Raw genomic sequence first — 16423 nt, forward strand, 5'->3', positions numbered from 1 at the left:
TGTGATTGGACAACCGCTTGTGACGTGCGGAGACTGCGGTGGGCTCCGGTGCTGCGGCAGCCGCAGCGCCAGCCGCGGCTCCGGCTCCGGCTCCCGGGTATTTAAAGGGGACGCGGCGGCGGCCCGGGGGGATGGGGGGCAAGTGGAGGGGACGGCCCAGACGCACATCATCCACGGCTCCTCCAGACTGGAGGGACTCGTGAGAGCCGAAGCCCAGAAATCCGGGGGTGGATAAGACACCGCATCCCCTCCAATTCCCGTAAGCACCCCTTGCTCCATCCTGAGCCCAAATACCTCAGCTAGCCCGTGTCCCCCTACTCTTCACACTCCAAACTCAGCCGGGACAGACCTCTGCCGCCGCCGCTTCCCACGTGAGTCCTGGACTCGCCGAGGTAGGGGAAGGCTGGGGTCCCAGCGTGGGGTGGGGGCTGCGCTGGATCTGAGAGCGCTCCTTCACGCGCGTGTCCGTGGGGGAGTCGCTGGAGCGGAGGAATGAGTTCCTCTCCTACCCAAGGGACTAGGTGTCCGGCTATGCTCCATTCCCGACACAGACAAGGCGAAGGAATCCGTGCTCCCTTGCTCCCCGCCACCCACGAGTCCCCTGGGCTCCCGAACTGTCCCCCGCCCCCCCCCGCCGCCCCGCACTGGAGCGAAGCACCGGCCAGCTGGGGGTGTGCCAGAGTGCCTGCTTCCCAGCCACCTCTAAAAATATCTCTCCCCAGACTCCACCGGCAGCTGCCACCTCCTTGCCCACTGAAGATCCCCTCCTAGCTTGTCTACCCAGGCAGGGGAACAGAGGTGACTCCTGGTCCACCAGAGCTCCAGGACGTCAACCCAGCTGTCAGGACCACAAGCTCACAACCCAGGGGAGTCTCCAGGGCAACAGAGGAAATTCTGGCTGCAGTTTTCCCAAGAGGCAGCAGAGACCCTTGAGTTCTAGTTCTAATCCTGATTCTGATGCTGTGTGACCCAGGATGTTAGCTTGACCCCTCTGGGCTTTTGTTTTTCTTATTCACTGCTAGTGGTGAAGGAAGAAACCACGGTGAAGTTGGGAGTGCTGTCTGGGGGCGGGGGAGAATTCCAATTGGTGGAAAGTGATTTCTAGTGATTGATACTAGGAGACCTGGTCTTGAGCAGAGGACTTGTTACTGTAGTATTTCTGGGATCCTTGTCCCTGCCACATCCTTATCCCGAAGTTTCTTGTGGAACACTGCCCTCTGGACTCCAACCATCCATTAATGGGAATTTTCAAACTTTGTTCCCCTACCCTAAAGGTGTCCTCCCATCCTATTCCCATGGATATAATGTAACAGCACTTGTGTAAAAAGCTGCAGGTGTGCGAGGGGCGGGTGTGGGGGGTGGGGGAAACACTGGTTTTAGGTAGAACTAGAATATGGACTCCCTGCCAGCCCAATGAAACCCTTCTGTCCTCTGCTCTAGCCGGCTGGAAAAGCTCAGAGGTCCTGTCCCCCTTTCCTCTGAGAGACTCTATTTGGTGACCACAGAGGATTCAGTCACTCAGGAGAAAGCTTCCAGAGGTGAGTGACCTCTCTGAATGTCCCAAGAGCCAGATTTCAGTGGGGCCTGGGGTGCCTTTGACTACTGTGGGATAGGGGTGGGTGTTGCAGCATGGCCTTCTCAATTTCGAGGGGAAGAAATCCAGGTTGTCTGGCTTTCTGCTCTGGGGACTAAAACAAACAAGGGCAACTCACCAACAATAAAAGTTTATCTAATTTCCCTGAATAGTAGTATTAGATGAAAAGAACCTAACTTTTGCGAGAAGTTTTGAACATGATTAAAAACAAGTAGACTATTCCACCAAATTAAAAAAAAAAAAGAACCAAGGGCAAAGCAATGAAAGCTGGTCTCTGTGTGATTCCTGGAGACCCTTTATCTTCATATCTGCCTGGCATGTGTCTGTCCATGTTTGCTTTTACAAGGGGTGTGGCATCCCTTGACCTTTCCTCTTTGGACTCACCTGTCCCCTGGGGGACATGTGATATCAGCCAGGATTCTGGAAGCTGAAAGTCCATCTAGATGGGACCTGGGGACAGCCCTCCCACCTCTAACCCCCCAAACATGCCCGCCCTTTACCTCACATGCCTCCCTCCCCTTCTCTCCCATTTTTTTGACCTGTGTCTCCTCTCCCAATCCCTTCCCTCTTTCTGCCCACTGCCCCATTCAGCTTTGGCCACAACTAGATTCCTAGACTACAAATTCTTAGGGAAAAGGCTGAAACCCACATTCCATGTGTAGCCAGGGAGTGGGGACAGATGGGGTACCTCAAGATGGAGGGAGCCCTTCCTCTGACTGGTGCCCTGCTCCTGCAAAGTCCCAGTCTCTTTCTTGAGAAGCTGTTGATTTTCCTTGCTGTCCTGGGATGGTCTGGGGAGAGTCACCTTGACAAAGTCAGAGGGGTACCCAGTGTCAACCCACTCTTACCACCAGAGGGCAGCAGCCGGCCAGACGTTTGCTCCTTCCCCTGTCTAGTCTGGCTCACAGTAGTGGTCCAGATGTGTCCCAGCTGCATCTATAGTTTCTCATTTAAACCCAGGGTGGAGGGGAGCAACTGGGAGTTGTAGGTTTGAAGCAGCACTGGTGAAGCCCCCATGAAGCCAAATCCTGTCCCCAAAGTCACATAGAAAAATCTGGCAGAAATACCAACCTGACTCTTGGCGGACTGCCAGTCTCTAGAAGCACCATTGAGTGAGACAGTCCTTGATCAGATCACCTGTGGTACCCAGGGGTCCTAGCCCTCCAGCTGCAGTGGATGCCCAGCCCTGGGCATCTGCCTCTTCCCTTTTGAGGACAGAGGGCAGGCAAGGCTGTGGCCAAGTGTTCATGAACCAGGCTTTGCCCAATAGAAACATGGTAGCCTTGGGCAAGTTATTTAATCTCTTGAGTGCTTTTCATCTGCTGAATCCACGGAATTGTGTTGAGCAAGGACAGAATATGAGTGAAGCTGATTTGTAAACCATGATGTACCATACACAAGAAAGGGGCAATGAACATATAGAGAAAGAAACACTGGTCTCAGATTCTGAGATCTGGTTTTGAGATCTGTCTCTGTCATATATAGTGGGTGATGTTTGCATAAGTTGGTTACCCTTTCTAGGTCTTCAATAATATCTGTAACCTTTCCAGCATCATGAGGGATTGTTAAGAGGATGCCTAGCAAGGGCCTTGTGGTCCTCAGCTTATTTGATGGGCTGTTTTTACTGAGTGGTTCCTGGGGCTCAGGAGAGGGGATAGGATCAGGTGGATGTTAGTGGTGGAAACAAAGCCACCTGACTGGACACCCTCACATGGACCTTGTATGGTTGTCAGGAGCTCTGGACCGACAGCTGGAGGCCAACAATCCCTACAGGTGGTGCTCAGGGTGATGTACTGACAATGAGCGGGTGTTTTCCAGTTGCTGGCCTCCGATGCCTGTCTAGGGTAAGTGGGTCCCTTCAGGGGTCTCTTAGGATGAGGCCTCAGCTCCCTGTTCCCATCATGGGGTGGGAGGCGCCCTATCCAGCCTCTTTTAAGCCTGCTCTCACCTCTATTGCGCCTCCACTAATCCCTGGAAGCTTCCATCCCAAGTGTGGGGCCCTGATGCCTTATATCCTCAACTCCAAGAATCCTGGGCCACTGAAACTTGGACAGATGTTGGTGAGACCAGAGAGTGACTGTAGGCATGAAGTTGAAGGGACGTTTCTGCTAGGGAGGTAGATAGCCAGGTTCAAATCCCAACTCAGAAGTTAGGAGCCTTGGACCTCCATTTTACAGGATGTGCCAGGCCATAAACATCACAGGAATATTGGAAAGGGAGTTAGAAAGAAACCTGAAAGAGGAGTGGTTTCGTCTCAACTAATTGGGGTGGAAGGTTGAGAGGGAGAAAGACAGCACAATGATACTCTGAAGCTGTGCAGTCTGCTTGCTGTCCCTCCGTGGCAGGGGCAAGCTGCAGAGGGCTTCTGCTGTCCACATGCTTGCCTTCATGCCCTCACCCTTGCCATGTTGCTCTGCATCCTCTCCCTTATCCCCCATTAACATGAGCATCCCAAGGTCTTGACTTCCTGGAGCTCCCCACCCCCACTCTTCCTATCCCTCTGCCCTGTGCTCCCCTAGCATGACATCCTCCGGGCCCTCTTCTTCCCCACTCCTTCCTCATCCCCTCCACCCCAACCATGCCCCCCCCCCCCCCACCTCTCCTTCTGCCTTCTCAGCCACTGCTGCTCTCTTTCCTCTTCCTTACCTATCTCCCAGGTATGTCGTGGCCTGGTGCGGGAGGCTCCTACTTCCCCAAGTCCCACTGCTTCTCCTGCTGCCCGCTTGCTTCGGACTCTGGCAGAAACCCCATCTGCTGACAAGTTCTTCCCAGGGAATTGGCAAGTGATTAGTGATGAGCTGTCAGCACAGGGCCCTAAAACTCCCCAGAGAAGCTGTGTCCCCTCCTTGGACCCCTGCCCAGTGCCACCTGGCTGGAAGCAGCTCACAGAGCCTGCCTGGATTTGGGGTGGTCAATCCACCTACCTGGTTCTTCCAAGAGCTAAAATCCAGTTCTCTGGCCAATGCAGAAGCCCAGGCATCTCACTCTCCAGGCCTGGCACTGATTGCCCACATGCCTTGGGTAGTGCCAACAAGTCTTCCCTGGCTTCTACTGTCCACCACAGTCCTACAAGCCATCGGCTCTACATGGCTGAAAAGTGGAATGACGAATCTGCTCCAGTTGAATGAATGAATGAATGAATGGTTTCCCTTGACTATGTTAGGGAAGAGGAGTGGAGAGTCCCTCCCACCTTCCCTGTGTCCACCACCAACAAGGGGTCACTGGAAGTCTCTAGAATGGTCTAGTCCAGAAACGTTCCCAACGGAGTGACCCCTTGGAAGCTGCTCTTCCACTCTTCCTGAACCTCGGTTAAGCCCCCATGGCCCCAGATGAGATTAGAAGAAAGGTGCCAAACCTCTTAAGGGTTCAGGAGGATGGTCCCCTGAGAATGAAACCCAGAGCAGTTAACACAGAAGTGCAAGAGGGTGGACAGGGAAGGCAGGGGTGGGGACGCCGGCATTGCTTAACCAGCTTAACCAGCCTTGGGTCCTCCTCAGGTCTTCGATGTGCCAGCATCTCTGGCCGTGGCCCGCTAACCTGCCTCTCCCGGGCCGGCTCCTGCCGCGCCCCCTCTCGCTTGCTCCCTCCTCCTCCTGCTCCTCTCCCCCGTGCTCCCAGGACGGCGGGATGGCTGCGCAGGGCTCGCCGCGCTTCCTCCTGACCTTCGACTTTGATGAGACTATCGTGGACGAAAACAGCGACGACTCGATCGTGCGCGCGGCGCCGGGCCAGCGGCTCCCGGAGAGCCTGCGTGCCACCTACCGCGAGGGCTTCTACAACGAGTACATGCAGCGCGTCTTCCAGTACCTGGGCGACCAGGGCGTGCGGCCGCGAGACCTGCGCGTGGTCTACGAGTCCATCCCGCTGTCGCCCGGCATGGGCGAACTGCTGCAGTTTGTGGCCAAGCAGGGTTCCTGCTTTGAGGTTATTCTTATCTCAGACGCCAACACCTTTGGCGTGGAGAGCGCGCTGCGCGCCGCTGGCCACCAAGGCCTGTTCCGCCGCATCTTCAGCAACCCTTCCGGGCCCGACGCTCGGGGGCTGCTGGCGCTGCGGCCCTTCCACTCACACAGCTGCGCGCGCTGCCCCGCCAACATGTGCAAGCACAAGGTGCTCAGCGACTACCTGCGCGAGCGGGCCCACGACGGCGTGCACTTCGAGCGCCTTTTCTACGTGGGCGACGGCGCCAACGACTTCTGTCCCATGGGGCTGCTGGCCGGTGGCGATGTGGCCTTCCCTCGCCGCGGCTACCCCATGCACCGCCTTATCCAGGAGGCACAGAAGGCTGAGCCCAGCTCCTTCCGCGCCAGCGTGGTACCCTGGGAAAATGCCACCGAAGTGCGCCTCCATCTGCAACAGGTGCTGAAGACGTGCTGAGGACGCGGCCTGCAGGGGGCGCCCGGCGGGAAGGGGGACAGGGAAAGACAAACCTAGTTTTATTAGTCCCTTTCCCTTTTGTTTTGGTGGGTCCCTGCGGGAATTTCCGGAATCCGGAGCTCGTCTATTGGGGGCGCTGGAGGAGAGAGTTCGGAGCTGTCCCCGTCTATGCAGTTAACCCAGCTTGGCTGTCTCCCCCAGTTCCACTGCAAGCGATTCAATTCTAGAGTTTGGCCCCACCAGGGTGGTGCGCAGACCCAAGCAGGCAGCAGTGTTTTCCAAAAACCTCGCCCCTTCCAACTGGGGGTGAGGGGTTGCCTGGCAGGGTAGAGAAGGAACATCTCCCGCTGTGTTGCATTAACTGTTGCCTTGGGCCGCATGACTTCTTTCCCCTAGACTTCTGTCAGGGGGACCCAGGTCCTGAAATTCCTCCCCCCGCCCCTTCAGCCCCGGACCCCCCGCGGAGAGATGGTGCTCTCCACCGACGCCAGTCTCAGGCCTAGGCCTTGCTTTACCTTCTGTGACCCTACACTACACTCCTGCCTCCCCCCACGCACGCTGTCAGCGTTCCCACAGGAAGAAATCCCAGAGGAAACAATCGCCTCCTGGTGGTGGAATGAGGTAGCACACTGTCCCGGCTCGGGTCCGGCCAGCCAGGGACAGAGAACGCGACGACGTCTCCTCCTCGCACCCCAGCCTCTTCTATGCAGCAAGAAACCAGGGACTTAACCAAAGTCGCCCCGCCGACTGGACCCTCTGAACCCCTCCCCTCCCGTATGGAACAGAAAGCCATGATGTTTTAAAAGCAGAGCCAGTGAAACCCAACCCCCTCCTCTTGGTGTTTCAGAGCTATAAAGGCGGTAAAGGGGCGGAGGTGACTGAGATCTCTCGCGCCGCAGTCTGAGGGATGAGGGTGAGATGATCTCTCAGAAAGCCCCATTTAGTGAGGGAGCTGGACCCCCATTTAGTGAGGGAGCTGGACCCCACTCTTGGAGGAGAGTCCAGTTAGGGGAACCAAGACTGACTGCATAAAGCAAGTAACAGGCTAAAGACCTGGATGCAGCGTCTTCACAGAGCGGCACAAGGGTCTCATGGAGAGGGCTCAAGCTGGGAGGAGATGGGAGCTATTCCCGCTTAGGGCAGGCAAAGTGAGTCATTCAGTGGGAGCCTAAAAACCAGGCTACCTTTCAATCTTTCGGCACACCCCGCCCCCCATCCTGAAGGGCAATCATCAAGAGGTCACCACTTTTATTCCAAGTTGGCACCTGCAGCTGGAGACCCTGTCTTGCATGGTCCAAGGGTCCCCTGTGGATAAGATCACCAAACACTTTGGCTTCCAGTTCTTTCCTGTCTCTAGCAGGCTTCTGGGTACCTCTCCCAGGACCCCCGCCCACTGCAATGGGGGAAAGGGACAGACAACAGTTAACAGCCAGAGGTGTGCAAGCCTGGTCCAGCCTTGAGTGAAGCTGGCTTTAGTGTGGGACTCAGGCTCACTCAAGGCAGTGCTTGAATCAGCATTGCAGAGACCAGGCTGTCAGCTGATGGGCTCCACATAGTTCCCAGGGAAGAATCCAGACCCCTCGGAGCAGACACCCTCACACCATCCATCAGAGTAGCGGCGGGTGATGCAGATAACTGTGCCCTCAGAGAAGGAGAGCTCGTTGTCCTTCTGGCGGGTGTATGGGTACAGTGTCACCACTGGAGGGAGAGAGGGGAGGGTGCCGTGAGATGTGCCTCCTGCTGCACCCTGGGGTGCTGGGGCCCACACACTGCACTCTAGGGAGGACCAGGGGGACTGGGGCAGGAGATGCCTTCTACTAAGCCCTGGGCTCCTCCCCAGCTGAGCTAATACTCAATATCAGGCCAGCTGCTTTTCTGTGTGGGTGTGTGGTGGGGGAAATAACAGAGTCACACCTTTGCAAATGGAAGGGAGAATGGCTCTGGGCTAGAAGAGTGGGGAGAACCTGACCCCACAATCTGTTGTCCTTCAGTCCCAGGACTCAAGTACCTTTCTCCAAGTACGCATCAGGGACCCAGCTGGGCTCTTCGGACCCAAAGCCCGGTGGGGGTGGAGGTGGCAGCTCCAGATCATCTATATCCAGGGGTGGAGGAGGGGGCAGGTCGAGGGGCATGGGCAGCTCTGGGGCTGGGAAAGAAGCAGAAAGGCTGCAAGTGTGACACCGCAACCCCATCCACTCCAAGAAACTTCCCTGTTGGAGAGCAGGGCCCCGGGATCTACCCATTGGATGTTCCCTGCCTGCAGCCCTTGTTCATCCTACTCCTCCCACAAGTGCCTCTAGCAGGTGCTCAGTAAACACAGCAGTGTTGGACAGTGTAGGGTGATCAGACTCTGCCACTTGGCTGGGCAAGCCTTGAGCAAGTCCCTTAATTTAACTTCACAGGCTGTTTCTTCATCTGTTGAATGGGAGTGTGAAGATCCTAAGCGGTCAAATTTAAGCAAGAAAATGGATGAGAAGCTTTGACTTGGTAAAAAGCAGGGGCTAAATTATGTTAGCTTGCTTCCTCTGCTTTCTTCCTGTCCTACCTTGGACAAAGTATTCACTGACATAGGCCCAGTTGGATCCAACTGGGGTGAGATGGGGTGGGAAGTATCGAGAGGTGAGAAAACGACCCCAAATGTTGAGATAGGAGGAGGGGGCGGGGCTCCTTACCCGGTGGGGGCAGAGGCAGTTTCTCCAACGAAGGGGGTATCGGGAAGAAGTCAGGGGCAGCAGGGGGGAGTGGGGGTGGCGGTGGGGGGGCTGCCTGCCCCTTGGTCATGGAGACCCCACCGACACCTTCGGTGCTGCTGAAGACCAGAGAGAAAGGGGCTTTGCTAAATTGGGGGACCACTTCCTAACTCAGTACCCAAACTGACCCCGCCCCTTCAATCACAAGCTCCGCCCTTGTGGTCCTCAGTCTTAATCCACCTTCACGATCACCCCCAACCTAAAACCTGTGGGGCTCACCCAGCCGAGGCCAGGGAGGAGGCAGAAGAGGCCGCGGAGAGTCTGCCATCGGGCACCACGGGGGGCTGCACGGGCTCAGGGATCCGGGGCGCTCTCCTGGGGTGGGGAGATAGGAGGGGTGACGTCGAGGGAGAAGGCATCAGGCGAGCAGGAGTTGGTTCGGGGAGAAGAGGCAGTTGGAGGAGGAAGTTTGGCGCCTGGCTTGAAGGGGCGGGTGGTGGGGAGTAGTTTCTGGTTGAGGGGAAGGAAAGGAGGGGGGCAGGTTAGGATTGTGGGGAGACCTCACCCTAGGGTGGCAGAGGCGGGAGTAGCAGGCGCCTTGATGCTCTTACGAGACAAGGTCCCGGTCCGCGACAGCTGCTTGCTCAGATCCTGCGGGGGGCGGGGGAGCAGGGGGCGGGGGCTGACACCCATAGGGGCCAGCAACAGCCCCCCTCCATCCCAGAGAGGAAATGGGGGAGGGGCAGATGAGAACTGGGAGAGTGGGGAGGACGGAGAGCAAGTTCCGACTTCCACTTCCCAGCCTGCTCTCCCACCCCACCCCCCTCAGTCTTGCTCTTGGCAGACCAGGCCTTAAATCTGCCATAGTCTCAGGCAGACAGGGTCTGCAGGCCACTTCCTCTTGCAGGGCCTCAGCAGCTGAGCCCCACTCTCGCCCAAAGCGAGCGCCTCTGAGCGCTCAGCTTTGTGGGCCTTAACTCTGAGAAACCCCAACTCCAGCCCATGGCTGAGGAGGTAGAGGTTGAGGTAGAAACCTCCCACCTGTCATTTTCAAGGGCCTGAGGAACTGGCTTTGGGGAGTTCAGGGCAGAGAGGAGCAGAATGTAGAGTGTACAAGTGACAAGCTGTGAACTCAGGTGCAAGAGAGCACTTCAGTTGGTGATGGAGTTTCCCCAAGAATGGGTACAAGAGGAATGATGTCCCCTGCTATCCTCCCCTAGGGATAAGACAAAAGGGACTTGAACTCAGGCATAAAGAATTTAGGTTGGATAAAAGGAAGCACTCACTGGTAAGAGGGCCTGGCGAGTGTGCTTTCTGTTTTAGGGGGAGATGTTGTGTTAAGGAAATCAAGGGGCCATTTATATACAGGAGAGCAGCCAATCTAATCTGGAATGTTGAAGTGTGGGGACAAGGAATGGATAAAATGGGATTAAGGGTGTGTCCTCTCCCACCTCACAGAAGGAGGTGGACTGAGAAGAAAATGCCCATCTTCACCATGTCCTCATTTGAGTGCCTACATCCCCCGCCCTCCCCACCCAACAGCAACTCTGGGTGACTTCAGCACAGTGACCTCAAACCTCCAGACAGAGGAAGTTGCTGTTCTCATGTGGCTGGGGAACCATTCTCATGCGCCCTGACACCCTCCCTCTCCGCTCTTCCCCTTCACACACACCCCCATCCTGTACCTACAAGTGTGTATGTGTGAGCCCAGATGGCATTCTCAGCAGGTCGTGTGATAAGGGTAAAGGTCAGTTATTAAGAGAAAGGTCGTGGGCTTCCCTGGTAGCTCAGCTGGGAAAGAATCTGCCTGCGGTGCAAGAGAAAGGTCATGATGAATTCTGAAGGAAGAAGATGAGCCCCCTCTCCTATAAGGGGGCCCCCTGGGGAGCAGCAGAGCCACTTAGGGCGATGGCTTCAGGGAATGAGGAAGGAAAGGGGCTGCAGGGTGGGACAAGAATATGGTCCTGGAAGAGAACTGAGGATCTAGAGAGGGTGGGGGGACTTCCCTGGTGGCCCAGTGGCTAGGGCTCTGTGCCTCCACTGCATGGAGCATGGACTGGGGAAACAAGATCCCCATGAAGTGTGGCCTTAAAAAAACTGTGTGCTGTGGAGAAAGAGGAGGGGCCCCTCTCTCTACCTTGATCCCATGGCCAATGTCATCCAGGCAACTGAAGTTGAGGGGTCTCCTGTAGTAGGGCGTGAGCTGAGGCAGGCTCTCAGGGGCGATGATTTTCTGGCCGGGGGGCAGCCGCTGGACAGTCGCTAAGGTGCCGATCTCCCTTCGGGCCACTTTCTCCATATGCATGTTCACCATCTGTGTGACAGAGTTGGAGGTGACGGCGCTATTTCCCTTAAGACTTTGGGGAGGGGGAGAGGCCACGGGTGGGAGCGAGGTGCAGAGAAAGAGTGAGTTTTGTCCCTAAGGTCGCACAGCATTTGGGTGAAGAGTTGCCAGCAGAGGATGGAGCCACTTTGGAGCAACTTCAGGTGGAAGAGAACAAGGGTCATTATTAGCTGAGCAGGGAGACACAGCATCCTTAAAGGGGCGCTGGGAAGAGGCTGGGCCAGCTTGGGAGCAGAGGGAGATAACGTGGAGGTGGCTGAGAATCGAGGCTGAACCAGCTCTCCCTCTTGGGGGACAATATAAGCGAATCAGCTTCCTCTTGGAATGTTCTTTGGAGAAACCTACATCTCTGAGAGGGTGGAAACTTCAGTCCACTGGGGTGAGAGAAAAAGACACACACTGAATGTGCGAGTGATGCACAGGCCACGCTGATGTGGAGCTCTGTGCATGTGGTTTATGGGGTAATTCCTTGGCCAAGGATTCAGGAAGGAAGGAGGAGGGTGTATATGCGAGATGGGGTGGGGCTCTGTGTGGTGGTGGCAGTGCCTCCAGGGCCGAGAATGACCTTGCCAAGCAAGCAGTCTGACCTTGGGATATTTATAACGTCACCACCTGTGTTTAGATGAAAACAGGGTCCATTTGCCTCGTTTCTGTGCTGTGTAGCCACTGTGATGGGGAGAGCTTGCTTTCTATCATGTAGGAAGGAATTCAGAAAGAGTTCTGCCATCGGGGAGTTCCTGGTCCGAAGAGGAAAGGAAGCTCAAAAAGCTTGGCAAGTGCCAACTTTCTGGGATAGAGGTGGGTGTTTGTGGATGTAGAGGAAGGCAGGAAAGAACTTTTGCTGCAGAAGATGTCCGGGTGGGGCTGAAGAGTTAGGGGCTGAGGCGAGCAGCCTTTCCCCAGCTCTTACCTGGCCCAGTGTGCTGACGCGGGCTTCCACCTGCCGCAGGGCAGCCGCCTGAAGGTCCAGCATACGCAGGGTGTGTCCAGCCAGGTTGCCCACCTGGTAGGCCACGCTGGCCAGGGCCTGGGTGGTGAAAGCCATGGTCTCCTCCAGCGCTTTTCGCTTGTCGGTGGCCTGAAATACACACAGCCCTGGCATGTTCCACTGGGTCCTTGGCTGGGTGGGCTGGGATGGGATAGGGTATGAAGAAGATGGGGGCTGAGTTGGGAGAGAGCGGTTACTGTCAGATGTTTGAGGAGGTGTCTGTAAGAATGACGCAATAAGAAGGACTCAAGGGGTGTTAGGAAAGTGAATCTGCGGCCTTGGGGACTGAATCCAAGGGGAGGAAAAGATACCCTTCTCAGATAGTCACACTGAGGATTAGCCCTACCACCCTCCTGAGGTGATTTTTTTTTTAGGGGGCTGGAAAATGGTGAACAGTAGAAAGGAAAGAGGAAGTCAACACCAGCTGGAAGAGATTATTATTGGACTTGAAAACCAACCAACCAACCTCAGGCCCTCATCCCAGACCTTCTAACCAGAATCCCCTGGGCATGCGGCCAGTGAATCTGTACCTTTAAAAGCTCCTTAGGTGACTCCTGAGCTCCTGGCTTAGCTCTGATCTGCAAGGTGGTGTTTGGGAACCAATAATTTGGTCCATTTTATAGATAAGAAGCTGAAGCCCAGAAAGGGTAGACTAAAGCAACTTCTAACTTTAGCCTATATAGTGAAAGTATTAGTTGCCCAGTTGTGTCCAACTCTTTGTGACCCTGTGGACTATAGCCCATCAGGCTTCTCTGTCTGTGGAATTTTCCAGGCAAGAATACTGGAGTGGGTTGCCATTCCCTTCTCCAGGGACTCTTCCTGACCCAGGGATCAAAACCAGGTCTCCCGCATTGCAGGCGGATTCTTTACTCTCTGAGCCACCAGGGAAGTGTAGCCTATGTAACCGCGGCCTATATAGGGTCCCACAAGGCTGGCTCCTGTTTTTCTCCTCACCCTCATCCCCTTCCTCTCTCCCTCTCACTCATGGTCCTCCAGCCACACTGGCTGTTGAGTCTCAGTTCCTGATCAAGCTCAGATTGCTTGTACCTCAGGGCCGTTGCACTTGTTATACTTCAGGTCTTCAGAGACACTTGCCCTCACCACCCTAAGATCTCTCCTAGCCCACCTCTGTATTGACTCTGTATTAGATTTACTGTTTTCTTCATAGCACTTAGTACCATCTGAAATTTTTTATCTGTGTACTTTATTATCTATTCCTCCACACACACACACACACACATCCACACACACTAGAATGTAAGCACTATGAGGTGAGGGAGCTCATCTGTTTTACTCTGTATCCTATCCTGGAATAGTTAGTGCCTGACATATAGATGAAACTTGATGAATATGCATTTGTGAATTAATCAGTGGGTTGAATGCAAACCCAAACACTTGCTGGGCATCTTCCTACTGCATGCCAGGCACTGTGCCTGGTGCTGGCTAGGGCCACACTTCCAGGCAGTGGTGGTGGGGTGGACAGGGAGTGTCTGAAGACTGAAGAGGGTTTGCTTCTCTAGTCATTTGGTTCCCCAGGCAGCTTCCTCATCTCAAGTTGGAACACGAGGGTAGGGGCCAATCCAGGGCAAGTCCGGGGAGAGGCCAGCAGACTGATCAATAAGGCTGTACCCTGAGGTCTCCTTGTTAAGGGCCCTCAGTTGCTCCCCAGGGCCTGTAGTGGAGAATAGACCTAGAACCTATCTAAGCAGGGTGCTCAAAGAGACCTGGGAGCATCCAGTGTAGCCCAAATGAAACTTGAACCAAATGGTGGGCCCAGAACCTTCTCCTCTCAGGTGCTTCTCCATGCCTTTCTGTTCCAATCAAGGCTAAGAAATGTTTATTTGCATCCAATTTACATCTCATCAGCATACATAACTGAGTGCCTTGAAAAGGCAAAGAGATCAATCCAGAAAGAATAACAGGTCTAAGGTCTAATTCTAGTTCAAGACTGTCCTTTAGTAGGTGAGGAAATGAAGGCCCAAAATGGAGCAGTGACTACTCCTCTGTATGAGCTGGCCTCTCTTATACTCGCCCCTCCCTGGACTGGCATGTGGAATTCATCACTGGATTTTTCCTGTCAGTCCAAACAGGAAACATGTCTGCTTGGGCCCAGCTCTGGGGGTACAGAGCCTGGATGCCTACCGACCCCTGGCTTTGGTCTTGACCCAAAGTCAGGTCTAGAGAAACAAAGGTCTGGGATCCATCTTCATGGCTGACTGCTTATTCATCATGCAAATTACCCTGTCTACAAACTCAGTGGACCCTGACAGAGAACTCTGCAGTTGACCCCAGCCTGTCCTCCCCCATTCCCCAAGGGTTTCCTGACACCTGCTTGAGATGGAGGGGGCAGTGCGAGGAAGCGGGGGAGGTCGTGGGAACCAGGTCTTATTTAAGACTAGCTTTGAGAAGTCATCCAAATCCTTCCTAGGCACTTGCTCCTCAGAAAATCCTCAGAGAAGTCAGAAAAGGTAACTGGTTCTGTGGTCTAGTAGTTAGTGTTCTGCATGAAGGAAGCTGAAATCCAAGGATTCTTACCTGAGTCAGGGCTTCTGATGCCCTGAGGGTTTTTGCAAGGGCTGCTTCACCTCACTAGAATTAACTTTGAATATCTATATTTGTCTTTCATCCATCTGATGAAAGATGATGATGATGGTAACAGCTGCCATTTATCCTGCCCTTCTTAAGGGAGAAACATTGGGCTAAATGTGCTAATACATTATTACATTTAACCCATGTAACCACTGTGATAAAAGGTATAAGAATCACAAGGGAAATTTGCCCCATGTCCAGGAGCTGGAAATTGAACTCAGTTCTTTCTGACCTCAAATTCTGTGTGCACACCGTGTGTGCAGATGAGAACCCATCCAGAAGTGCTTTGAGATGCGCAGAAGTTATTGAAGGAATGGGAAGGAGAGCCTCCATCCTAGTCCATAGGAGGAGCTTGCCTTCCAGTGCTGGGGGGATGCAGCTAGTTCACAAGCCACATTCCAGCTCATTTGCAGTACCCACAGTCATTCAATATCTACAGTGGGAGTAGCATTTTCAACTAGAGGTTTGGGGGGGAATGCTGTGGAGTCAAAGTTGCTTGTTCAAATCCGGGTTCTACCATTAGCTTGGAGACTCTGGGAACGTAAGTTAACCTTTCTGAAGCTCAGCCTCCTGGTTGTGAAGTGGGAATGGTCCTCACCTCACAGACTGGGGTGAGGACTGAAGGGGGCGATGAAGGTAGTTCAGGTGCAAAGCACTTTAACTGCTGTTACCATTATCTGTCTTTAATCTGCCATTTTCTCATAAGCATTTTCTCCTTTTATTTTTATTTTTTTTCAACACTGACTCCTATGTACCTGGGAGGTCCCAATGCAAATGCAAATAAACTGTCTTAAAATCATACAGCATGTCAGGGAGGGAAAGGCAGAGAGGAGAGGGTTCAGCTTCAGAAGTCAGGAAGGCTAGGCTGATGCCCAGTTCTGCCATTGCCAAGCGATGTGACCTTGGACAAGTCACCTTGCCTCCCTGAACTGCTGTCTCTTCATCTATAAAATAGGAATAATGATACTGTCTCACAAGGCCGTTATAAAGGCTGTCCTCTTCTGTTCATCCAAGCACCTACTCTCTATCCTGGGACAACCCCACAATTTAGAAAACTGCTCTAAAATGCCTCTCTCCTTGCATTTTGCTGGTAGTCTGCTGCATGCAGTCATATAGTCCATCCCCCTGCCTCTGAGTCAAACTCCATCTCTTTAATCCAACATAGTGTGACATCTCTCAGCTCTCCCTCAGATATCAGGGACAGAGCTTTCTCTCATCCATCTCAAGTTCAAGACAATGTTTGGAAAGTTCTTCTGAAGTCTTACCTAGAGCCAGCATGAACACGGAATGATGGCACCAACAGGTGTATGAGGACAAGTCTTTAGGCGTCTGGATCTGAGTGAGAGGCTCGGAAGGAGAGGAGCCTGGGGTGAGGCCTATAGCAGGACGGGGTAACACCGCCTTCCCTGGGCATCTCTGAGGCTCTGGGAAACAGGAGGGCCTGGGAGCATGAGTCCGCATTAGAATTTAAGGGTCTGGGATAAAGCTGACCTGGAGTGGGAGGATAGCTCAGCCAACGCCCAGGCCAAGCACCTGTCAGGATGGGCTCTGGGCCCCTGGAGGGGCTGGGGTGCCAGGGCTGCACCCGCTCTGCTTACCTGCACGTAGTTGTCCTCGCAGTAGTCTGCGACTCGCAGCAGGGAGCTGTGGTTGCCCCTCAAGGCCTCCCGGCCCGTGGGGATCTCAAACTCCTGCAGTAGCTGTAGCTCCGCCATGGCCCCCGGCCTCTGCCCGGCTCCCCGGGGAGCCTGCCGGGTTTTGCACCTCACTCTGCCCTTGATTGGTCGCTCTGCCTTCCCTCCCTCTTACTGCTTTTGGTTTCCTCTGCGTGAGAGACCCAA

The 16423-nt window shown here is 54.3% G+C and overlaps 2 protein-coding genes across 12 annotated transcripts; one reads left to right on the forward strand and one right to left on the reverse strand.

Annotated features, from left to right (window-relative positions):
• Nucleotides 1–53: 53 nt before the first annotated feature.
• On the forward strand, nt 54–8480 carry PHOSPHO1 (phosphoethanolamine/phosphocholine phosphatase 1). 11 transcript variants are annotated; one of them, XM_020871245.2, is made up of 6 exons: nt 54–392; nt 1441–1538; nt 3328–3438; nt 4252–4373; nt 5092–5953; nt 8374–8480. In XM_020871245.2, exons 3-6 carry the CDS (start codon nt 3394–3396, stop codon nt 8452–8454), a joined length of 1110 nt encoding a protein of 369 aa, XP_020726904.1. In that variant the 5' UTR covers nt 54–392; nt 1441–1538; nt 3328–3393; the 3' UTR covers nt 8455–8480. The 11 variants fall into 11 exon arrangements, with proteins under 11 accessions (XP_020726904.1, XP_020726903.2, XP_070335426.1 ...); XM_020871240.2 differs by lacking the exon at nt 8374–8480 and adding an exon at nt 6419–6841 and having other exon boundaries at nt 55–259; XM_020871238.2 differs by lacking the exon at nt 8374–8480 and adding an exon at nt 6419–6841 and having other exon boundaries at nt 56–392.
• Nucleotides 7203–16423, reverse strand: ABI3 (ABI family member 3). The gene is made up of 8 exons (XM_020871250.2): nt 16181–16423; nt 11916–12083; nt 10799–10975; nt 9227–9312; nt 8941–9036; nt 8644–8780; nt 7980–8117; nt 7203–7669 (listed from the first exon to the last, which is right to left on the reverse strand). The coding sequence occupies exons 1-8, from the start codon at nt 16295–16297 to the stop codon at nt 7506–7508; spliced, it is 1083 nt and encodes a 360-aa protein (XP_020726909.1). The 5' UTR covers nt 16298–16423; the 3' UTR covers nt 7203–7505.

Source organism: Odocoileus virginianus, chromosome 17, assembly GCF_023699985.2.
Source record: "Odocoileus virginianus isolate 20LAN1187 ecotype Illinois chromosome 17, Ovbor_1.2, whole genome shotgun sequence".
NCBI classification, from domain to species: domain Eukaryota; kingdom Metazoa; phylum Chordata; class Mammalia; order Artiodactyla; family Cervidae; genus Odocoileus; species Odocoileus virginianus.